The sequence below is a fragment of the Telmatherina bonti genome, assembly GCF_933228915.1.
Source record: "Telmatherina bonti genome assembly, chromosome: 14".
NCBI classification, from domain to species: domain Eukaryota; kingdom Metazoa; phylum Chordata; class Actinopteri; order Atheriniformes; family Telmatherinidae; genus Telmatherina; species Telmatherina bonti.
Window position 1 is genome coordinate 22,189,617 of NC_136612.1, and position 24,925 is coordinate 22,214,541.

General features: G+C 40.4%; 1 protein-coding gene across 5 annotated transcripts; it reads right to left on the reverse strand.

Annotated features, from left to right (window-relative positions):
* Positions 1 to 771: 771 nt before the first annotated feature.
* On the reverse strand, positions 772 to 24,925 carry sun1b (Sad1 and UNC84 domain containing 1b). Of its 5 annotated transcripts, none has more exons than XM_079252807.1 (22): positions 24,727 to 24,925; positions 22,363 to 22,460; positions 13,398 to 13,583; positions 12,406 to 12,653; positions 11,591 to 11,833; positions 11,297 to 11,431; positions 9,172 to 9,255; positions 8,383 to 8,493; positions 8,118 to 8,237; positions 7,917 to 8,010; positions 7,101 to 7,159; positions 6,507 to 6,691; positions 6,132 to 6,407; positions 5,902 to 6,006; positions 5,570 to 5,649; positions 5,334 to 5,478; positions 4,916 to 5,230; positions 4,723 to 4,807; positions 3,048 to 3,163; positions 2,689 to 2,856; positions 2,496 to 2,588; positions 772 to 2,409 (listed from the first exon to the last, which is right to left on the reverse strand). In XM_079252807.1, exons 2-22 carry the CDS (start codon positions 22,443 to 22,445, stop codon positions 2,293 to 2,295), a joined length of 3,048 nt encoding a protein of 1,015 aa, XP_079108933.1. In that variant the 5' UTR covers positions 22,446 to 22,460; positions 24,727 to 24,925; the 3' UTR covers positions 772 to 2,292. The 5 variants fall into 5 exon arrangements, with proteins under 5 accessions (XP_079108933.1, XP_079108932.1, XP_079108931.1 ...); XM_079252806.1 differs by lacking the exon at positions 24,727 to 24,925 and adding an exon at positions 22,905 to 23,075 and having other exon boundaries at positions 5,570 to 5,652; positions 5,914 to 6,006; XM_079252805.1 differs by lacking the exon at positions 24,727 to 24,925 and adding an exon at positions 22,905 to 23,075.

Genomic DNA, 24,925 nt, shown 5'->3' on the forward strand with positions numbered 1-24,925 from the left:
GTGGTATATTGTTTCCGTTGTGGAGGAAATTCAATTCTTTAATTTAATTTCTAATTATAAACATGGATTTAGTTTAGAGAAATGCTTGTGTCTGAGAAAACATAGAAAAGTTATGCCATTGTTTCTGCAGTCAATTGACAACTCAGAATTAACCAAAGACACCAGCAAATGGCAGACACTGGACACCGTTTGCACCCAGAAGACAAAAGACAACTCTTCAGTTACTCCCCCCCCCCACCTGAAATATTCCTTGTGTGTCCCCGAACTCTGTAGATATAAAGTTGACATTCTTGAGGCCCCTCAATTCATTTCACCTCCAGCCTGAACCATAGACCTCTGTTAACAAATACCCATCTCCTTTGATCTATAAAAGGGTAAACTCTTCTCCTGTGATCAGAGTCTGCATTCAGATGGCTTGTGGATCTGTACGACAGCTCTCCTTATGCATGCATTTAAAAAAAAAAAAAAAAAAAAAAAAACCTCAGTATTATTTTGTTATCGAGACCCATGATTAGCATCTTGTTTGTCCACAATACATAATATGTTCACTGGATATTTTTCTCAAACATTTAGTAAATCACTTATTTCCATAAAAACATGTTAAACACACAAAAAGCCTATCTACATACCTCAGCATATAGATGGAGATACAGAGATAGATAGTCCAATGTCAGACAGTAGTGTTAAAATTGAAAGCTGGCTATAAACATGTAACTCAAGACCATCTCACTACAGCAATCTCCCCACCATCACCATATAGTACTTAAACCATGATTTCTGGAGAATATAATCAAAATTAAAGTCTTTATTGGAATATATTCCAAAGCAGTTTAGTCATCTTATGACTGAACAAAAATAGCAATTTATCTTAAAAAAAAAAAAAAAAAAAAAATCAAAATGCACTGAACAGCTTTTGACAAAATATACAACGCAGTTACTCATATCTCGCAACCACTAATTGACTTGTTAATAAATAAGATTGTGAACGAAACATTTTTTTTACAACATTTTAGAGTGATTCATAGTTGCAACCAAAATTGCATATACACCCCCCTTTTTGAACAAATTATGAAGACGTGTGCCACAAATCCATGTCTAACAAGTTGTTGCAGTGCATCCTCCGAAAGACAACCCACAAAACAAAACAGAAAGCAGAACACAATGAGTAACAGCAGAAATAATAATGCAATTATAATAATTATAATAACAATGACAGTTTTTTTTCTTATAAAGCAACACTGATAAAAAGTAGATATTATAAAGGATCAACTATCAACAATGAAATATACATGTTACATTCCTTAGAGTAGTGAGAGCCCATGTGATGGCAAATTAACTGAGCCAAAGGGAGAGACATGACAAAAGCGCACTCTTGTCTACAGGAAAATGCATTTTCCAGCCTTACACATTGGACTGTAATCAGAGATCCAGGCATGAGACTCAAATCTTCTGGAAGGATGCTTTTTGAATCCATGAAGCATGTATGGATCAGGAGTCAAATGCTAGCATGATTCCTTAAGTCTTGAGGCTTCAAACAGAGTTCACATCAGTGGTTTTATAGTGTCGCAGTGGGATTAAAGGAAATTTGCATCAAGCCCTCACATAAGCAAACCTTCAGAGCTTGTCCATAGGCAGCATGTTTAATTCTTAAAAATATTTTTTTTAAAAAACAGAAGTCTTATGGTTAAGTGAAAACATGAAGCCAATGGCCCATGGTGAGATCAGACATGCCGAGTGCCAAAATCGATCAGCTGCAGTTGACAAGATAAGAATGAAACTCCTGTACAGCATCTCAGGGAAAGGTTCAGTGGTTTGGATCCTAAAAAAATGGTGAACTTTGAAAAAGTTTAAAAGTTAAAGATAAAAAGCAAATCAGGCTGAGATGCAGTGAGAAATGGTAAAGATGAATTTGTGACCCCTATTTCAGGTGTTTACCTTCCTGTAGAAGTGGAAGGTGCCTAAAAAGGGGATGAATTTCTCCACTCAGGAGTCTGGCGCCCTCGTGGGCAGATTCAGTGCAATGAGAAGGGACTAAGACTACACTTCTTCTGTGGTTCCATTTCTCTGCAATCCTTTACAGTCCAGATACAAACTTTCTAGTCCCTCTGTCGACATAAGAACACTCGTTCATCATTCAGTCTGAGCACTTTCCTTTCACTGTCCACAACTTGTGTCTTCATGGCTTTCATACAAAACGTCCACACTTGCCGAGTCCCCTCTGAAGAAATGAAGCCGGTGACAGATATGTACAGATAGGATGTATCGCTCTTAGTGTATCTGGGGATAGCTGGTTCACTGAGGGTGTGGTTCTCCGTGGACTCTGAAGCGGTACAGGCAGGTATATTCTGGGTGACCCCAGTTAGACAACACTCGCACCTCGATGATCTGGAAGGCCTTGTCATTGTCCTCCTGAAAAGGTAAGACAGGACATATTGAGCGAATGCTGACAGAAAGTAAAGCGGCTTCAAGCTTCTAGAAAGTGCCTCCAAATTTACCTTGACAGGGAAGGTTTGCAGTGACTCTCCATCCTCCTCATAGGTGTAGTGTCCCAGGAGCTTTCCTTCTTCTTGGTACTCATCGTCTAGACCCTAAACGTAAACATCAATGGGGGGAAAAAAAATGTTTTTGCAATTAAGACTGAACTTAACTGACAAGTGTCTGGAGTGGCTGTTTGTGAGGATTTCTTACATAGACTGTGAAGTTGCGAGGTGCGCTGGTGATGTTTCCAGTTGGTGACAAGACTTTGGGAATGTGCTCCACACAAAAGGATGTGGGCAGGATTCTCAGGGACAACCTGATCACCAGGTAACCCTGAGAACCTTTAAATGCCCAGCAGTTACCGGGATACACATCAGGCTGACAGAGAAGTGAAGGAGATTAATAATTGAATAAAATAAAGCCAAGACTTTAAGAATTAGCATTTATATTTATATACCAGTCATTATTAAATATGTGTGATGCTCACTAGCTGTAGCTCTCCTGACAATCTTACACCCTTCCATCACCGATGGAATTTCTATCTCTGGGTATCTAATGATGAGGCTCACCTGAATGACAACACGTGGAGACTGGGAGAAGTACCACAGCGGTAGACCAAACAGACTCATGAGGGCTGTCTTGGTTTCATATGTTTCAGAGCAGCGGGTGCTGAGGATGCTGCCACCTGAAAATGCCACAAATATCGATTACAAAACAGCAACCTTATCCAATTGATCATTTTTGCAGTGCTTTATACAGATAGAAAATATACACTGATGAGCATACATGACAAAATAAGGTCAAATTAAGACCTTTCCACTGACAGAAAATGACACGTTCTGAAAATTAAAGTGGAACTATTATGTGCATTTCAGGCTAATTTATTTTTATTTCTGAGACCAGAAGGGCTGGGATTGATCGAGTTATTGTCACAAATCGCTTTATTTACTTCAGACCGACCCTCTCCGTAGGCTGTCAGATCAGCCTGCGGGCAAAACGAGTGGATTGAGACTCTTCCGCATTAAGCCCCGCCTCCCGCCACCGCGCTACGTCGGGAGCGCGCACCGCACCTGCTTTCGCCATCATTGTAACATCTCATAAACAGAAGGATTAGGCTGATATGAACTCAATAAAAAAACAAAATACAATGTCAACCCATAGCATACAGCCCTACATGTTGGAACCTGAATCAGACCCTGAAAACGAGTGGAAAACAGCAACCCACAGCAACGAATGCAGCAGGATGTCTCTCTTTGGTAAACTCATCAGCCATCGTTGGAAATAACTTTATCCGACGTTTTCCACTCGCCTGATGTATTTGTACATGCCCTTGTTAACCAGTAGAAGGTAACCAATCACCGAACCTTATCCCCCGGGACGTCACAAGGATTGCGAAGTAGAAAAAACTCTCTAAAACGACACGTTTTCCGTCGCCATGGAAACTGAACGGAGAGCGTGCTGGAACTCAAACTCAAACATCCGTTTAGGTGATAAAAAACGGTGCCGTTCACATGTCTGATGAGGATTCAACACTGTAACACTGTAGAAAGCTCAGAAAACTCCAAATACCATAATAGCACCCCTTTAAACAACAATCACCTAGTTTGCAAAAATCTCCTCCTTAACCTAACCAGTTTATTTTGTAAACAAACTTTTTTTTTTTTTTTTTTTTAATAAACCATTCATGAGCTCCTTCTACATGAGACTGATTTTGATTTGTGTTTAATCACAACTTAAGCCTGAGGTTGTAGCGATTAATCAGAACAATACACTGAAACGTCAGGAAAAACTAAATAGCTGTCTGCATGTTGGCTTAAAGAAACAAACAAAAGTCATTGAAGTGCTTATGAACGGGGAATGGAAGGAAACAAAACAAACAAAATTGGTTAATTTCCAAGTCAGATAGCAGGTTGAGGTTGCTTTGTCGAATTGTTAACCAACAGTCCCTTCACAAGCTTCAAAGAGTATTATCTGATGACAAGTATCGCTGTGATGTTCTAATACACATCCAAACTGCAAAACCACCATCACACACTGGTCAGCAGACAGCATTAACTGACAACAGAGCTGAGCCGTTGCTGTTAATACCTTGCTGTCCTTAAGCTTGCTAAAGCCTTCACCCTTATTGCGTAACATATTAAATATGGAGTTATGGAACAACTAGCCTGCTAATCTCTTTAAAGCACTACAGGGTTACCTGCTGACCTGTATAAAGGCTCAGGGTGGACAGGACTCCCTTCTTACCTCCAGACTCCAGGGCGTAGTCCACCAGGCCTGTTCGGTCCTGCGAGTACAGCTTCAGAGCGTTTGAGACGATCAGCTTCACTTGCTGGGTGGCAGAAAACAAAATGAAGTCAATTAAGAGCCCCAACACATGGCAAACTAGTATTTCCTTTTTTTCCTTTAATGTTAACAGTAGCAAGCCCATGTGTGTTACCTCTTCTGTCAGACCCTCTGCAGCAGACGTGTGCTGGACAGTCCCGGTTATTGTCTCAACTATGGTGGTGGTTTGGGATTTTGCTTCGCCGAGGGTCTGGGCCCGGCTGACCTCCAGCTGCAGTGAAATGTTTTTCAGGATGCTCAGCTCCAATGCAGCCAGCGCAGCCTGCAGGTCGGGTGTGCTGACATAGCGCTGGGACAGCCAGTGGACCAGAGACTCCGGCACCTCACCCTGCTGCTCCTTCGACTCTCCACTACCAAAGAAAAGAGCCTGCAGCTCTTTCCGCACTTGTGAAGACACCTGGGCTGATATCTGAGGGATAGAACAGAAAAATGATAAATAAAAAATTCCAAGTGTTGATTTAGTAAAAGACAACAGTGAAGGCAGAGCGACTAACAAGAAGTTTGAAACTTGCCGTTTCCTGCAGGGTGTCCAGCTGCTCACACTTGCCCTTGCATCCAGTGACGCCCTGTAGGTCCTGTCTGATCCTACTCAGCTCTGCCTCAAGTCTCTGCACCTCTGCTAGCAAAGCATCATGGTCCTCCTGCTTCACACCAACGCTGAGTGAAGACAATATACATGTGAATGGCTATAAAACTGAAGAGCTTACTGAAAGATTGAAGGCTGATTTATTTGTCTTTGCTAAAGTACCTTAGAGCACTTGTTTCAGTTTCAGATGCAACATCTTCCTTCTCTCTTTCCTTCTTCTCATGCTCGTACTGCTGCTGCACCTCCTACAATAAACATATTAACCAGGCAGAGTAAAATAAATTCTAAATTTGTCTTTGTATCCTTCAGAAAAAAACTACTGATAAAAAAAAAAAGCAGATCATGTCATAGTCTATAGAAAGTATCTTGATCAAGATAATGATTTACTTAAATGGTTTTTACAAATTAGATCTGGTCATATGTTAGTTCAGTGAAAATGCAGTGACTCTGCCACTGCCACCCCCCCCCCCCCCCCCCCCCCCCCCCCCCCACACACACACACCTACCTCAGTTTTTGCAGACAAAGCATTTAACAACACTTCTAAGTCAGCTAGACGGGCCGCCTGACTCTGTTGTTGCTGTTTCTGTTTTTCCACGGTCTGAAAAACAACAAAAAAAGGTCAAATTACAAAAAAAAAAAAAAGTTAATAAAATTTCCTCAGGAAAATGTCCCTCATTGTAAACCAGCACTGTCAGGAACACGTTTCTATCCCAGTCTGCCTACCTGTGCTCTGTGTGTGTTTTCTTGCTCCAGCTCTCCTCGCAACATGCCGAGTCGCTGCTCCAGCAGGGAGGACACCCACACTCCCAGGCTCTCCCTATCTGTCTGGGTGTGGAGCTGCTCCCTCAGGGTGTTGTACAAACCAAGAATATCACCATGACGCAGCTCCTGCTTCTGGTCACCTTGTTTGACTTGCTCCCATAGCAGAGCTAACTGGTGCTCCAAACGTTCAAGACGCTCCAAGTCCAAACCGGAGACCGCCACAGGTGGAAGGATTGGCTGAGCAGGAAAACAAGTATTAATGTCAAAGAAAAGGGGGTTCAAATGAAAACTATAATCCTCAGTCAGCCATCTAGAAACCAGGTTAGTGCTTCTTACTGTTTGCTGTGAGACTGGGATGGCTGAAGCTGGCTCCACTGGAGACTCTGGTGCAGGGTCAGACGCTGGAACAGCCACCAAGTTAGAGAAGTAGGTGATGGGAGATGCAGGACGCCACTCGGTTAGGTTTATGGCGGGGAGGTATGCTAGGAAGGTAGCAGTGGACGGACCCCATAACCATAAAGCTGCACACAGACAGACATATTGAGGTTAAACTTTGGTAAAACATTTTACATTTATTAACATACATAGATACAACCAAAGATCCAAAATTTAAAAAAAAATAAAATAAAATAAAAAATATTTTATATATATATATATATATATATATATATATATATATATATATATATATATATATAAGAAATTCAATATATACAGGATGGGAGTTTAAATGCTGAGTACTTCAGCGAATTAAAGGATTAATAGTGTTTGTGTTTTGCTGCGTGAGAAGGAACATGTGAGCAGACGAGCCCTGAAGAGTCTGACCTGAATCTGCTGCTGGATTTGCAGCAGACTCTGGGGATGTGTGCTGGTTCTAACGCTCAAAGATTTTTCTCTTCTCACTAGAGTTAGTGGGCTTCACAAACTCACCAAGGAGGAGTAAAAAGGGCAAAAGGAGCAACAGGAGCTTCCAGAGTTTGGGAAGGCATCTGAAACACAAACACATGCTGGTCAGAGTGAAATCATAAATGTTCAGACCAAAATGATGAAATTCCTTTTTAAGAGTAATGAAAATGTATGGATAAAAAAAAAATGTTGTGTCAAACAATTAGCCTTTACTGAAACTAAATTCATTCTGAATTTTCGTGACATTATATGAAATGCTCTGAATTTCAGTAACTGCACAAAAATCTTCTGAGAACTGCTCTGTTGTGGAGATTGGAAACAAGACAGTGACATCATTTCCCCATGCTGAAGTCACAGGACTCCTTTGCTGGATAAAACCTGAGCATTTTCACACATTGAGAAGCAACAGAGCAACAACATTCATCTGGATCCCTGTGTTTGTTTAATCACAAACAAAATGCAAGCTAAAATATTATTTTCTTACTCGTGTTTATAATTTTTTTCAACTTCTGAAAGAAAGAAACCATACTGTCCACAGCTTGGTTTTGTATTGTGGCACAGCTGGAAACACTGATATTAAATTGATGAGAAAAAAAACAGAACAGTGAGGCGGAACAAATGAAAATGGATGCAAAGCTCCAAAAAGCCCATAAGATAACTGGATATAAAAGCTCTTCGATTCACACAGCAAGAGTATGTCTAACATACTATTATTCTCATCATTATTATTATAGATCGCCCATTAAATGTGAATGTTAGTGTTACTGTTTAAAAAAATGTAGAATTTGTTCCTCTGTAGCACTGGGAAGGGTTTATGGATGAAGAGGTGAAAGATCTTACTGTGTCAGAAAGAAAACGTTGAGGAGAGACATGAGAGACACAAGCTGGTACCACCCTCTCGCAAGGAACCACAGCAGACCCTTCCCTGCTTTCACTGGGCCAGCAGAGTGAATATGAAGAACATGTACAGAGAAACAGAAGACAATTAGACCAAAACTGTTGTGCTTTTCTACAAAGATGAAGAGAAAAATTGACATTAACCTGGAGCTGCCAGGAGCATCCAGAAGGAGGACAGCAGTTTCTGTGTTCCCGTGCCAACGCCTGAGCCCACCGCCCTGCCTGCTCTGACCACACAGTAAGCTGGCTGCAGGAGGCAGTAACCTGGAGCAAAAAATGAGAAGAAGAAAAATATTCAGACATATTTAATAAAAGTGGCCACAGTTTCAAAGTGGCTTTTAAACACATGCAAAAAGTATTTTTAACAGGGTTTGATCAGCACTAAGAGAGTTATTAAGCGTTATTTAACCTGCATAAGCTAGGATGCTCCACAGTGCCCCAACCAGGCGTTGTGACCTGGAGGACTGTGTGAGGAGGACGGTGTGTGTCTCAGAGTACTGCTTCCCTTTACAGTCATCACCTGTGTTAACCAAAATGATGGATAGCGGGCAATCAGAGTGCACAAACACAAGGATGAGCAAATTAGCAATAATACCAATAAAAATACAATAAATTATATGTACATAAAAAAAAAAATTAAAACAATAAAAGCACAAGTTTAACAAAAGAATAAACTTTTTTTTTTCCAAATGCAAAGCAAAACACACATCAAACGTAAATTTGGCAATGATACGACATGCAAAGCATCATGGAAAAAGGATTAAAAAAAAAAAGAAGAAAAAAAAAACTTTCTGAACCCTATTGTTCCCAGTTTCAAAGGTCCAGTCTTAAGTCCTTTGACCTCACATGTCTATCTCACTTCTGATATTTGATTCCTATTTCTTCTGCAAGTTTTAACTTGCTGAAAGCAAACATCCCATTTTAGCTTGCTTTCAATTTCCAGAGTCATTTTAATAATTTAGAGTGATAAGTGTTGAGTGGGAAAATGTGAAGTAGGTCTGGGGAATGAACTTGGCTGATAGAAGCATCTGCCACTCGGAACGGTCAACAGGTCGCCGTCTAGTTAAAGCAGCTCACGCAACCTCCGCCCAGTGACTCTCACATGGGTCACGCATGTCAATGACTTTGTCATTCACGGTAACGTATGAGAAAACTACAGAAAAGAGAGCATGTCCCACTGGTTTGTGTGTGTTCTTACAAAGAGAACCATTGAGATCAAGATGTGAGGCATCTTCAGTCACCAGATCTTTCACGTTCATGCTTCCACAGAAACTTGAGTGAGCTGAAACACACATACAACAGATGTTTGGATTAAAAAAAAGAAAAGAAAAGAGGGGACATGATGGATGAAGAAAGGGCAGATGATGAAGATGAGAAAATGCAGACGGCATCAGTGATGACAGATGAATACAGATCTTCATGAAGACAATGAGAGCAGAAGAACAGTGGAGACACAGCAGCTGCTGGTCCTAAGAATAAAAAAGATGTAGTGAAAGCCTTTAACCAGAAAACCAGAACGGTGCAGCTGTGGAATCAACCCGCTAACATCAGTAGTATACTAGAAAACTGACCTTAAAGGTGGAGTATGTAAGATTTTCAATATTTTCAAAATATACTAACTAAAAAAATAACTACAATCATAATTAGATAGTTTTTTTTTTAAACATGTAGGTTCCAGTCTATCCATATTTGATGTGGTGTTAAATTACAAGTATAATCAATGACAAAGACCCTTCTTAAATGTTTGCCTACCAGTAAAAAAAAAAAAAAAGTGCTTTTTGTCATTTGTCATTAATTAAACTTGTAATTTAATAACGCATCAAATATGGACAGACTGGAACCTACATGTTCAAAAAACTATCTAATTATGATTGTAGTTATTTTATTAGTTAATTTATTTTGAAAATATTGAAAATCTTACATACTCCACCTTTAATGAAACTGCTGCCAAACGACTGAAGCAACCAAAACGTTATACTTAAATGGCCGTACTCATGAAGAACTTGAAAAACGCAGAATATTGCATAGTGGTGGGAGTCTATGAGATTTCCTATTTCTGCCTGTGTGTTGATTTAAGTAAATATATTCTCCCACAATCTCATTTAACAAGAGATTAAAGTGTCCTGACAATTAACCCTTTCACGTATGAATTGATAAAAAACAATGCAATATTTCTTTAAATACAGTATTTTACCGCTACAGACATATGCAACATTTTTTGTTTATTAGTGATATTAAGAATTTACCATGATTTATGATTTATTTTAATGTATTCTATAAAACATTTATAAAAAAAATATATATAATCATAATTATATTATGTAAATTTTCTATAAATTAAAGCTGAATAAAGCTGTATCATTTTCTTTTCCTATTCATTGCAAAGGCAAACTTGCCTAATTACATTTTGTTCAATTATATCATATATTTATTTGTTCTCCATTGAGTGGAAACATATTGAATGACTCACTAACAACAACTAAAGTGGTTTATTTACAAAAATACCATCCTCAGAAAAAAAGCTTGTAAATAGGTGTCCACTATATGGCCACTGTGCATGAAAGGGTTAAGCAGTCTGAAGTCATATTTGGTTTCTTATTTTGTTTCTAGTATACTTCTTATTTCAGAAATAGAAAATATAGAAAATAAAGAGGTCTTGAGACTTCAGTAGCACAGAAAATACGAGGCTTCAAACCAGATCTTAATAGAGGAAAGAAAGATTATCATGGCGGTCGAACATGCCAGGAATTGTGACTGTTAATCTTTTCCCCCTGCAACAATCGTAGGTACCTTGTCCTTCATAGCATTTAGCCCTGTCACCCATCATCCTGTGGAGTGTGGCTTGCTTAAACAGCCACAGTTTGGACAGACTGGAGGACGTCACTTGTCTCACTGAGTTGGAAAAGGATGCTAGGACACCTGGTGACACATTGGCCCATAAACTTGTGGTTAGTTGAAATGCAAACTTTGTTCATGGTTGTAAATGAAAAGCAACTAAGAGACACTGGTGACAGGAGAAAAAGGAAGTAAAGCTTGTTACGGAGAAATCTCCAAACAAACCCTGTGAAGAAAACCTGAAACTATATCAAGTCAAACAACAGGAAAATAAACACACATACACACAAAAAAGATGAATACAAAAACAGTGATGATGACAAAGCTGGTCAACAGAAATCAAGTAGCGATGAGTTTCCAAATGAGTAAAACAAATCTCTGAGGGCTCCTGGAGTCAGTTACCCTCATGACCACGGTCTCTCTCAAACCAGGCACAGAAAAGTGTGAATAATGGATGAAGGATGAACATACTATCGCAGCTTGTGTACCTTTTCCTGTTGGGCTCTTGGCCCTTGAACTGAGCCAAATCACACTGTTGAAGAGAAGGCTGACTAGGGACACTATGGGGGCCAGGGCTTGTTTGCTGTAGCGCAGACACGTGTTAGACACTGACATCAGGACACCTGGAGAAAGACACCACTGAAAATTACTTGCACATTGTCATATGATTGGTCTAACTGACCATTAACTTTCCAGCTAAAAAAAAAAAAAGTAAAATCAGTGAGACGACTTTGACAAGAAAAACAAGAGTAAATTTCAGGCCAGCCCGAGACTTTTCTCACCTGACTTATTCCTCCGACTCCTGTCTCTGGTGTATATACTGGTGATGGGTGAAGATGAGGAAGAGAGGGCATCAGTGGAGAGTTCAGCAGCTTGAGATGATGATGACCCTGTGCTATAAGAGTCTGTTGTCTGAGAGTGTAAAGAGCAGTCTTTGCAGATGTAACCGTTAGCGAGCAAAGTGTGGGACTTCGACGTGCTGGCATCACCGTTGACACCCGATGCGCTGTGACTGGAACTCTGTCCTAAGGGCAGATGGAAAACACACATATTAAAGCCACACATTTAGAAACACAACAGAAAATGGTTCAAATCAATGATAAAAGGTGTAACACTGACAGTCTACGGATACTGTACAAGCAGGTACAGCTAATTTCACACATTCTATCGAATAACCCATGATTTTGTTAACCTATTAAAGCATTAGACTCTTTGGCAATAACAGATTATAAGTACAGTATATAGTACAATGACTCATTCTGAAACTGTAGTGGAAAAATAGTAAAAACAAACAGCAGTGCATTCCTGTGTCACACCTAACATGTTGGAAATCATTGGACATGAGTACTAATTCCTCTGCAAACCAACTGTTTTCTTGTAAAACAGAATAAACTCTACAGTGCTGATATTTGATGGTTAATATAAACCAGTTGATCATTAAGATTGAAGACTGGAAGAAATTTTCCTGTCTCCAGTCTTCAACTGGTGTAAAACAGAGATCAATAACCCAAAGTAGGAGAATAATGTTAACCTGCTTTGTGATGCAGCCTAAAAGGAGACACACGTGTTTTAGTGAAAGAACTATTTTTCAACTGACCCCAGTGTCCATCCACAGTCGTAGTGGTGGTGGTTGTGGTGAGTGTGCGTCGTCTCAAGTAAGACTTGTCGTAGGTGGAGGTTAGCTGCGAGGCATCAGATGCTGCGTTGCCATCCTGAAGTTCGCTGCTGTTGTCGATCGGGGTGCTGACGGCTGAGAAGGACAGGGTTTGCCTCGGTGTGGCAACTTGGCTCAGAGATAAAGACAGAGAGCTGGAAGCTGACTGCTGCTTTCTGCTCCGTAACGTCCTGGGACAGCAAAGGTACATACCAGAGTATTATTAATATTCAACCAAGACATGCTGGTTTTTACTGAAACATCACACTTAAACAATACAAGGTTGTTACATAAGAAAGCACAGTCTGGGTAAGAAAGCTGCACTCATCTACAACTGTCCTCATGATCTAAAGCGATTAACTCATTTGATAAGTCTTTCTACATTAATTTGGCTCATTCCTTTATTTTCCTGTAATTCTTCCAAATCTATATCCCGACCGAAAATTAAATTAATCATTTATTTTCCTCCAACATCATGCTGTCCCAATTTCCCCCCTTACACAAATGTATCAATACTAAATTTAATAATTACATTTTATACTTCTAAACCAGCTGACTTTAATTAATTTTACTACTAATCATACCTCCTGTATATATTTAGCAATCTCTACAATGTAGTGTTTGTGTTATATGTTTTATTTTATTTATTTTTTTCATAATTAGTGAATTCAAATGAGATAAGATATAAGAAATATCACAAAAAGAAGACACAATCATGTACTTATGCATGTCCTAAGCTCTAATAAACCATGTTTGCATTGTGGTGTCCCTTGGAAAAGTGTCCCAGGAAGGCATAACACAACTCACAAATACCCAGGATGCGGGCTTTTGTTGGAGTCTGAGGGGCAAACTCAGAAAGTAAAAGTATATAAAATGAGATACATAAGCTGTTAAACAAGCTTGCTGTAATCAGACAGAAAGCATGTCGCACTCACCGTGTCTCTCTTCTGGTGCTGATGTAACCGCTGTGGTTCTGGGAAAAGTCCGCCAGGCTCTCGCTGCCATGCTGACTTGCACTGCCCTGCAGACGCAGGCTACGTCGAGACATCCTGGGAGACTCGTACACTGGACCAATCTGGTGCTCCTTCTCAAACTCTAATGCTGCAGTGGAGTAGCTGGAACTGAAATGGGAGGGAGAGAGGAGGGACGAAGAAAAAGTGGGGGAAGTTAGAAACCTTTGCAGATTAAAAAAAAACTAGACTGTGGAAGACACAGCACTGCACTGAAATCCACTTAGGAACAAACATGCCTGAAGCCAAAGCTGCAAAATACTGAAAAGAATGTTGTTCCTGATGTTTGTACCTCATCTTCAACAAGACAACCTCAGAGATCCTCTTTTTTTCTTAGATGAAAACAAACAGAACTCTTATAGAGCTGTGACACAGTTATTGTCCACAACGGGTAGTCTTCCTGACAGGAAATGACTCATTCATCAGGGAAAGAGAAAACAGCACAAAAGAACACAAAAGAACACGCACAGTGTGTCTCTTAAAGTAAAAATGGACAAATATTGTCAGTAAACATCCCCATATAGGCAAGTAGAGTGAAAGAAAAAAAAAAAAGATTCCACTCAATGCAATCCAAAACAAATGGTAAGTGAAAACATCACCATGAGTGTTCTTTGCCATGCCGAACTGTGACTCACAGACCCACGCCCACTTGGCTGACTATGCACTCTAACCGAAGGCCAACATTCAGCTATGATTAGTCTGCAACAAGAAGGCAAAAGAAAGAACGAAAAAAAAAAAATGTAAACACTTATAAAAGCCATTGTTATACATTTTTATAAGCCATTAATAATAATTGTAATTTACACAAGTCATCATAAAACTTTTGCTTTAAGACTGATTTGTTTCTGATACGGAAATTTCTCATCAGCTTCAGTGTTTACACAAGAGAGACTGAGTTTATGGCACTGGCACACAGATCCGGTCAACTACGGTCCTGATCACGGGACAAAAGACAAAAGGAGGACAATGAATATGCATTTTTCTGTTTGCTATTGGTATCTTCCTCTACCTCTAAAACCTGAGGATTACGCACTCCCAGCGTGAGCCAATTATGTGCTTTCATCCTAGGTCTGCCTGCTGTCTGCTGAACCAACTGGCCTCTCTCTTAAAACACCACCAGGACAGGTTGTTGGTCTGTGTTGGTCTGGAATTGACCTCCTACTGCGAAGCGTTTTGCAAGAAGTGTTGCAAGGAAGTGCATCATTTATCATGATAACTAAACAGTTGTTTATCTCTTTTTAATTGTCTTATTCTTTGTGGGAAATCCTTCTCCTGGTATTAAATACCTACAGGTTAACATTTTGTCACCAAGAAGAAATGATGAATAAAAACACACGCAGCACCAGTTAGTCTGGATATAGTTGGATGTAATGCACAATGGCACCATTCAGTGCAACTTCCCATCTAGGTTCTCCAGGATGTTTCAAATGTCTCGGCCATCTTTAAACTTTGAAAGCTTCCTGCTCTTATCTCTCATCTCAGTTAATCATCCTTTGTAGCTTCTCTTTAAGATAAATAGCCAAAAATTCTACAATAAACATTCAAATGCATGAAAATCACTCTCTTTTCCTGGACTTCCTGGTGGTGGGTGTTAGTTCTAGATCATGTGCTTCCCCATGCCTTAAAACAGGAAAGCAGGGTATACAGGCAGAATATGTTTGTCATAACATCGACATCATTGCCCATCTCCAAATTTGAAATTCAGATACTGAAAAAGAGCTGTGGTGCAGAGGGGACTTTGCTTTTGTAAATCTGTTGGACAACTTGGACACATCTTTATCCCAGAAGGCCAAATGAGTCTAAGAGCAGTTAATCCAGACAGTCTGGTCTGCAGTGAAAGCTACAGAATGTCAAATGTTTCAATGCCAAATCCTGAGCTACAAAAGTTATTTTCAGGTAATCAGTATACAATTTTATTGTATAAGGCATCCTGGCATAATAAAATGCCTTCCAGTACAACCAGTCCAAGACTAAAACATATAACACAACAGGCAGGACAGGCTGAGGCAGCAGCCAGGAGCGGGGCACCTTATCTGTCCATGTAAAATGTCACCATACTCAGTTTATCAGGGAGAAGATTATAAACTAGGGAGCCGAACGTCACAGCGTTCCTATAGAGTGAACACAGAACAGGGTATATGAGAAAGGAAACAAACACGTCTGTCTGTGTAGCCTGCAGTCACATTTTCATTTTTTAAAATCCCATCAATCCATCTGCCCCCTACAGGGCGGTAGCCGCCACCTCTTAACTGATTTTTCTAATACTTAAAACCAAAATGTTGATCTCTGCCTGTTATGCTCAGTTTACAAACTCTTCTCATGGACTGGCTCTCCAGATTGATCGGTGTCTCTCTCCCAGACGGTTCCCACCATGACCCACATGAGTGATATAAATAAGAGATGGACATGGTTTCAGAGATGAGATGAAGATGCAGATAAAGCAACTGACATGCAGTACGAAGAATACACTTCCAAGTGAACACTAAGCTTCCTGGAATCTGATATTACATAACACTAAAGCTTTGATTTTCTACCCACACTCTGTGGGCACAGCAAACTTTCTGTACTTCACTCGTTTTTTTGTGTTCCAACTAGTTATCAGACATGATGGCTCATGATGGGAATGACTATGTGGGGTACTGGTATTACATTTCACAATACGGCAGACAATATATACGGTAGCCAACGACTTCGGTTCAGATGACCTTCAGAGTGACATTCTTATTATATTCAAATCTGTGAACCAATTAAATGATAAACAGATAAATTTAGGTTCGACGTCTTCCACTGCACTGATTTGAGTATAGTTGGGTTTTACCTGCTGGTCAGGAAACAATCCAATTAAAAGTAAGTTGAGTTTTTTCATTTGTTTGTTTATTCTGTTTTTAACACCATCACAAAAGTTAAAAATGAAGACAGTAGCAGACAGACGACGCTCACTTTACTTCTACCAACAGCATTCAAGTAATATTCAAAATCAGTTGCATTACTTCACGGTGTGCATGCAGAACTGGAAAGGGACCAGATCCTCCAGACAGTCTTCAGATTGAGCGACCGGATTACAGTCATTCATCTGACATAATAAGCGTATATGCATCATTGACAAAGTATCTGCCTACAGGGCAAACGCAGCAACTTGATTCTAACCAGCTCTTCAAGATAATGTCCTCTGGAGACGGCAGCGTGGTTCACAGCTGCCGCCATGACAAGCGGGGCAACACAGGTTAATTATTTCATTTCCTGTATCCAGAGATAAAAAAAAAAGGCAGATTCATCTGTGTCAAAAAAGTAAGTCCTGTGCTATTGCATCATGTTAGTGTACAGTTCTAGTGCCGCGTTGGGCCTATTGGCGCCTGCCAACGTACAGTCTGCTTTGCATATTGTATGCAAAAATGATTTCAAGGAAACAGTTCAGGAACCATGTCTCTCTAAAAGTATCACACCATAAAGGCTCAACATGTCAAGATGCACTCTTGCTCATACCCTGACTCAATAAATACTCATCAATTACGTTATTGATTAATATAAGACATAAGCTGAAGCTCTAAGTTGTCAGTTTGTTGCTGCAGTGAGCTAAAATAAAAACACACATCCCCCATAAACTCTAGCTACCATTTGTGAAACAGGCACATACCTATCTTACATTATTAGAACCATACGGGCTGTAAAAATCAGGATCAAAACCACAAGCGTGGTTACAAAAGCTTGCCAGAAAGTTTTTTACCTCAAGTAAAGAAGTAAACACAGCAGAAAATCTCTTTTTTTTTCTGAAGAAACATTTTAGATGTAAAATCCTGCTAAATTCACAGCTAAAATACAGCATTCAGCCCCTGCATGGGGCAAACGAAATGTCTGCAGTAAGACAATGCCCAGGCTTTTGCATGCAACAAAGCTTTGCACATGTAATAACTTCTTTGAGTCAGTAACAGGGTCCTGGATACAATTTGTGACATGTTCTCTCAGTACAAGAGTATAAGGGAATTCAAGATCCCAAATAAATCTTCATAGGTTAAATTAATCTCAGCAAAATACTTCGGACAGCTATGAAGTTGCAGTTTGATTTAAACACTGTAGCATTATGAGAAACTATCAGAGTTCTGTCTGACATTTACACTCTGAAAACTATTTGAATGTCCAGTGTTTGGAAAACTGAACAGCTTATTGGAGCTAAAAATACATCAGAGCCCAAACACCGACTTCCTCCCTGTTTCCCACATACAACATTACTGAGTGGAGAAAGTCCTCTCCTCTACATTTACCAGCAGCCAGCAACTGTGAACCCAAACAGCAAGTCTTCATATTTCCATCCAACCATCTCTGGGTGGGAAGGATTTGGCTCTGCGATAAGGCTCAATCCTCACCAACCTCATTTTCCCTCCCACAGACAGCATTTCCCTCCTGCCCCGCTCTATCTGTGGTGTCCTCACCCACCAAGCCAGAGCACTGCAGCGGGCTGTTACGTGTAGTTGTGGTTGCTGTGGAGATCACTCTGAACGGCTTCCTGGCTTTACAGAGAATGATTAGTAGCTGGACATGGACATTAGACAGGAAGAACATAAACAATAACATCATCCAGGGAGCATGAAAGGAGAGTTTATATTTTCATTTGGTAGGTCAGTGATGAACACACACAAAAAAAGAGGAAAGATAAACTCTAAAACCCAGCTGCTGTCATTTCAGCAGCACTTGACTAGTTGGTGCATGTGCTGAAACGGACTCGGAGTGCATGTGAACACAACTGACAGCAGTGTGAACAACAGCCCAGCTGGCCCTCAGGGCTCTCAACCGCATGAACAAATCTCACATGGCAGGACACGACTCTCAGGTACAATTCTTCTACCTCGGAGAAGAGAAGTCTTCCTCAAAAGTCAATTTTATATATTCTTGCATTTTTCTTTTTAATACTTAACAGTCAAGTAGTCTCAGTCAGCGCTGAGCTGAAGGAGTTAAAATGCTTGCATTTGCAAAATCTGCAGATCTTAAGGAGAAAATACACCGAGAACTGTTGCAGTCTGCCAATCGCTTCTGGCCGGGATCAGCAACTCCTGTCCTCGAGGCCCGGTGTTGTGCAGGTATTGGATATTTGTTTCCCTGCAGCAACACACCCGATACAGACGAACAGGTTGTTAACAGACTTGTGCAGAGCTTAACAAGCACTAGGAGATCCATTTTATACAAACCAGGTGTGTTACAACAGGGAAACATCCCATACCTGCAGGACACTGGTCCTCGACCACAGTTGCTGCCCCGAGTTGTGGAGTGTCTTAAAACGGAAAAAAAAGAAAAGACACCAACCAGATACCCCAGCCCCACTGACCCACTTTTACCATCATAAAATATGAAGGCTGTGAGTCAACTCACCGCTGAGCACACACCTACTTTCACTGGTGTATGGGTGTAGTCTGGAGGTGGGGAAGCGACATTCTCACTCACAAAGCCTCAAATTACTGCAGCATTCTTTTTTCTCTCTTAAGCCGCAAGAATTTAACAACCGATTAAAAAAAACAAAAAGCTTGCTACACCCTGAATGTGTGTGTTTTATCACAACTCCTTCCCTCTGGCGGCCATCAGACTATCTTCCATTAATGAGGTCCCAACAGACCATATGAATAAAAAAAGATATGTGCATTTTTTTTATTATAAAACATATATACAATGTGTATGAAAATTATTTCTATGTACTTTTATTATTTACTCAACCAGTCTGGAATGAATAATGAAAGAAATTAAAATATTTTACATCTTTGCTTTATTACAGTCATATTTATTTAAGCCAATCAGAACAGTCACATGAGTTTGTCTGAAAAAGAGCCCCATAGAGGGATTAATGGGATAATTTTATCACTATTCAATTTACTGACTTAAATAAAAATATTCAGTTATAAGAAATGATCCCCTGGACCACATCAGTCCAGTTCTGAGGGCTTAAACTGGCTGCCTGTGTGTCACAGGACAGCCTTTAATGTTCTGTTGCTGGTCTATAAAGATCTGAATGGTTTTCAACCAAATTATATCAGTGACCTCTTTACCCAGTATAAACCTACCAGACCCCCCAGGTCATCTATATCCTGTCTTTTATCAGTTCCCATAGTCAGAAGAGCAGAAATGGAGAAGCTACATTCAGCTTCTTTGCTGCACTGGAACTCCCAGTAAGCCTCAGATCAGCTGAAATACTCCTGAACATTTTAAGACCCCCGTTCACAGCTGCATCTAAACAGATTTTATTTAAAAGTCCATCTTTCTTAATTGTTTACCAACTTGAACATGTTTTAATAGAACATTAGAATTTCTTTATTTTAAATTAGACATTAAATCATTAGAAAATAAGCAGAAGTAAAGCACTTTAAATCGCCCTGTTGCTGCACTGTGCTATACAATTAAACTTGCTTTGCTTAAACTGAAAGCTTGCTGTGTCATTTCAGACATGAGGCAGAAAGATGAGATTACCTTTTCAAAGAAACCTTTAGTGCAACTTCTTATACTTTTAGTATATTATATATACACACACACACACACACACACACACACACACACACACACACAAAATATTCTTTCAAATAATATATATGTCAATCTTCTTGTTTCCTACATAAAGCTCAAATAAAGTCAGTGTGAAAGAGACACCATGCAGTGCAGGAGTAAAGCTGATGTCTTCAAGTTCACTAAAGAAAACTTTGTAGGCTTAAGCATCCAGTTTGGAAGGTATTTTCTTCAACACAACGTTGGTGGTCCGTGCAACTGCTCTCTCTTTCTCTGGCAGAAACAGAGCATGATTGGAGGGGCTTGCTCTCCCTCTCGGCCTGGTCAGTGCTACAAAACTTGTCGTTGCTCCTTTGAGTTTTGACAACAGATGCGCCAACCGTTTCTGTCACCTGACTCTGTCCGTCTCTGCACTGCTGTGTTACTAACAGCAGACCATGTGTGCACACACATGCGCACACAAAGACAGACAATCTGAGCACATTCAGCTACAGGAGGACATACTGTTAAGCTCTTTGGAATTTAAACTAATAGACGGACATGTGGCGGAATTTAGTTGAGCAGATCAATTCAGCAGGTTTGATACTCATGAGAGCTGAGCATGATCGGTCTCTCAGCTTCAGGTGCCAATTCAATAAAACAAAAACAAACAAAACAAAAAAAAAACAGATCTCTTACCTGGTTTGCAAGGAAGCATAAACTATTAGTCTAATCCTGGGATCAGAGCCACAGTTGTAACGAGGTTCATTAATAGCTACTCAGCTGACTGAATTCAAAGGAACACGATTAGCTGGTCCGAGCCTCTCAGTCTACCTGCCAGACTCCGGGGGGGGTGTGTGTGTGTCCAACAAGCTTTTGTGCTTTTATCTTTCTTTGCCTCAGTCCTGAGAGTGACTCGTAATTCTTGCAACAAAAGCTGGATCTCACATATCATTCCGCCCGCAATGAAATCCAGCTGGCCCGAAACCACAACAACATTTAATTATTTTTACTTTTTAAATTTTAATTCAGCATCAACTACAGTCTCACACCTACTTTTCTAGTTGTCATTATGAAGGGACAGAGCTGATTCCCACTGTGGGTCAATGCACTCCCATTTACAGTGTTATAACAACAGATGACAACTGTCCCACAATAAAACACAAAGTTACTTTAAGTCTACCTTTAGACTTGGGTGGGAAAAGCTGCAAGTTTTGAATCTCTGGAGTTTGCACTTTTCCACAAGACACAGCAGTAAAACTGATGAGGTCTTTGTTGAGACTCGATTTTTTACAAGTCTTTCATATCTTCCCTGAAGAGATGGGAGGCATCTGCTCCTAAAAAGCCAGGCAATCACTCTTCTTTGCCCAAAAGCCAGTAAGTGAGCACTGCATCAGGTAATATTTCATTTCCCAACCTACATCTACACACCCAAATGCCTTTCCTCTGGTCTGACAGCTGCCAACCTCAGTGGTGACACATCTGAAGACAACAACATTCCTGCACATGCACAGACCTTCTTGCAGAGGTCCTGACCACACCTCAAGCGTATTCTTTAAAAGAAGAGCACCTCAAGAAAGAATGTGTTTGGGGGACATGTCTGCTTAAAAAAAAAAAAGAAGACTGGAGCTACAGGAATTCCAACCAATGGTTTGTTAATATTCACATGATTTGACAAAAGAAGTGAGAAGCCAAGATGTGTTGATAAAGCTTGGATATGGGCTCAGTTTTAACCATGCAAAAGGCTTCCCAATTCCCCAAAGAGCACACAAACCCACAACCTAACTGAATTGTGAGACTGACTCATCCAAAACCTCAACCACTACATATATATGAAGATGCTTAGAAAAAAAACTCATGTTAAGAAAGCACAGCATCTCTATTTGATAAAAAAAAAAAAAAGCCAAAGATCTGTTTAATTGCAGCTTTAAATTGGAAGAAAGAAACATCAAAGCAAGCTGAACATTAATAACTATACACAGTGGATTCACTACACCTAATAATCACAAAAGGCTAAACGGAAGCATGCACAAAAGTGGAAACAAAAGGTATGACCGCAGACCCAATAAGGTGCACAGACATACCAAATTTGACTTAAATGTCATAATGCAAATAAAATGGAAAATAGTGCCTGATTTATCATCATATTATATCATTATGAAAGCTAGCAGCAGGACTAAATTCTCACTGATCTTAAAAAAAAAACAAACAAACAAAAAAAAAAAAAAAACAGAAACAAGAGAAAATGGAATATAAAGAAACACTTTGAAAGCTTTAAAACTGTTCTTTGGAACAACTTTGCTCTGGTCGAAATAAATTCTCTGTGCTCTGGGGCATCACAAATGACACACACCATGTCACAGAAATGCCATCATGACCTGAATGTTTGATGCTGCAGCCAGCATAGCGCAGCGCAGCACCGAGGGCTCACCTGAGAGAGTAAGTATAGCCGGTGTTCTCTGGAGCACACTGTGGAGGTGTATACATGTGCAGCTGGGAAAAATCCATGGTCATTCTTCTTTGCTTAGACTGAAAGAGTTAGGATCCAAGGCATAGAACTCCTTTAGTCACAGATGGCATTTCAGGAGCAGGATAACTTTCCAAACACATTCACACACACACACACACACACACACACACACACACAAAACCATGCAGTGTTTTGTTCAGTCTGTCTCTCGCAAGTAAACTGTTTTGCAAATGAGCTCAAGTTTTGCCATGTCGAACCACACTAAGACCAAAATGAGAACTGAATCTTCATACTGAAAACAGCAAAACACAAAAAAACTCCCTGCTTCTGCCCCCCAAATTTCCCCCTCACATTTACTAGCCTGCATTCAAAATAAACACACCACCTGCTACTGCTATGCTGCACACCCCTGTAGGAAAGGACAGGGCAGACTAATGAGTGCTACTGGACATCCCTCCTCTATGGGAACACAACAGTGATACTGTGGAGAAGAGTTGGCCGACCTCTTCCTGCATACTGGCTGTAGCTGACGGAGGCTATGGTCACCGGCGAAGCTGTAATGAATGACTTGTCTCTTCTCCTCTGGTCAGAAAACAGGCTTCAGCTGAGAGAAAAGCCTGGTAGAGACGGGACAGAGAATGACGATCCTCTTTCCATTTGTATTAAGTAGACTACCCACCAAGACAGCTAGTCCAACACTGACTGCTCGAGTAAGCTTGGTATTATGAAACAGAGTAAAACAGCAGAGGGGTGGGGCAGATCCTGAAGCAATGGGCGGGAAGCAGCTGGCCTGAGGGTTGAGCCACAGTGAAACCTGCTTTATGTGAACAGGCTGTGCAAATACTACACTTCTGTGACATACACCCAACAACCAGCCCGCCACCCACCTCATAACGCCGTCTTGCAATAAATCAGGCCTGATCTAATGGTTTTAACAGTGTGTATATTCAATCTTCTGGTACAGTTTTGTCAAAGCTTTCTACAACTTTTGTACAAGCAATCACATCAATAAGAATATTCAGCGTGGCCAAAACACTTTGTGTGAGGCAAATATGGTTCAATCTCGGTGAACACTGCTGAATATTAGGACTTTTCTAACATATCTGAATGTAATTCAAGATTTATTTACTAATAACTGAGCACACATTAGCTTTGCATTCATATAAAAAGGTATAAATTGACTTTTCTATGACAATAAATGCATTTGTGCCATCTGCTTACAAGTGACTGGTCAGATCAAGGTAGTAAAGAGCTGCATACCACTCTATCCATGTGACTACCAACCTCATCAGGAAAAATCCAGCTCAAACTACTATTCCACAATTCAATCAACACAATGATTAAAAAGTCTGTAAGCAGAGCAGTGCAATAAATTAATAGCTTAGGACAAAATCCACCACTAACTCATAATCTTAATCAAATCCGCATCCAAGTCTCCAGCCAAAGAGATGGATAAGAGGAAACAAATACTCAAAAGCTAAGGAACTACTTAAACTCAGCCAGGATTAGTTTTTTTCCCCCTCCTCCCCTCCCTCTACATGTCAACTCAGCCAGTGAATAGTGAATGGCTTTGGACGTGGGTACTCCGGAATTTACCAGCAACCTCCTGCAGCGTGATGACTGCTTTTCTAACGATGAGCTCATCCATCGACAGACAGGTTGAACAAAAACACAGAGCATGAAAGCATCCTGCTGCAGTTAAAGTCTGCGACACAAAGACAGCTTTCCCACAGCACTGTAGTTCACCTCATATCACACGTCTATGTTGCTGCCTCCTTTACGCAAACCACCTGCGACGAACACGCAAACAGCTGAGTCCCGACACTGGGCCGCCTGCTGTCAAAACTATACTGCAGACTGGTGCCGATTAAATACAGGGACGTGTATTTACCTTCACTATAAACAGCAGACAGAACGGCCTAATATCATGTAAGCCCCGTCACAATCTCATGTTACCCCAAGCTAAATTTAGAGCTAGATGTATTTAGACGCCGTCACTCATGCTGACTTGAGGCTCCAGCAACGACGCACGGTCCCGATCTGCTCTCAAACACGTTCATTCAACCGAAACCAATACAGAAAGGGAAAGAAGGGCACTTGTTCCCCCTCAAAATAAGTCTATACGTTTAATAATGGACATTATAAGGAGATTAGTGCAAAATTACTCTGAAAAAATAAGGCCCGAGATTGTGTTCGCTGTCAAAATAGTTGTTGGTATAGGAGAACAGCAAGGACGAAATGACTCCATATTTAACGCAAATGTTGAATCACAGCTTGAAACTGCAGCTGCTTCGTGCTGTTATTCATAGCAGAATGTCAACTTGCCCGCGTGGTTTGGCTCCATGGATGTTTTTATTCCTTTAAAAGCGTAATCCAAAGCAACAAGATCCGCGCAATACAACCCCGCGAGGTGAGCAAACTTCTGCCTGCATCCCGCCGCACGGATGCCTGGAGGTTGATAATTACTGCGCACCCTCTGATGCAGAGCCGGGTTTCCTTAAAGAAAAGACTGAAAAGTTTGGAA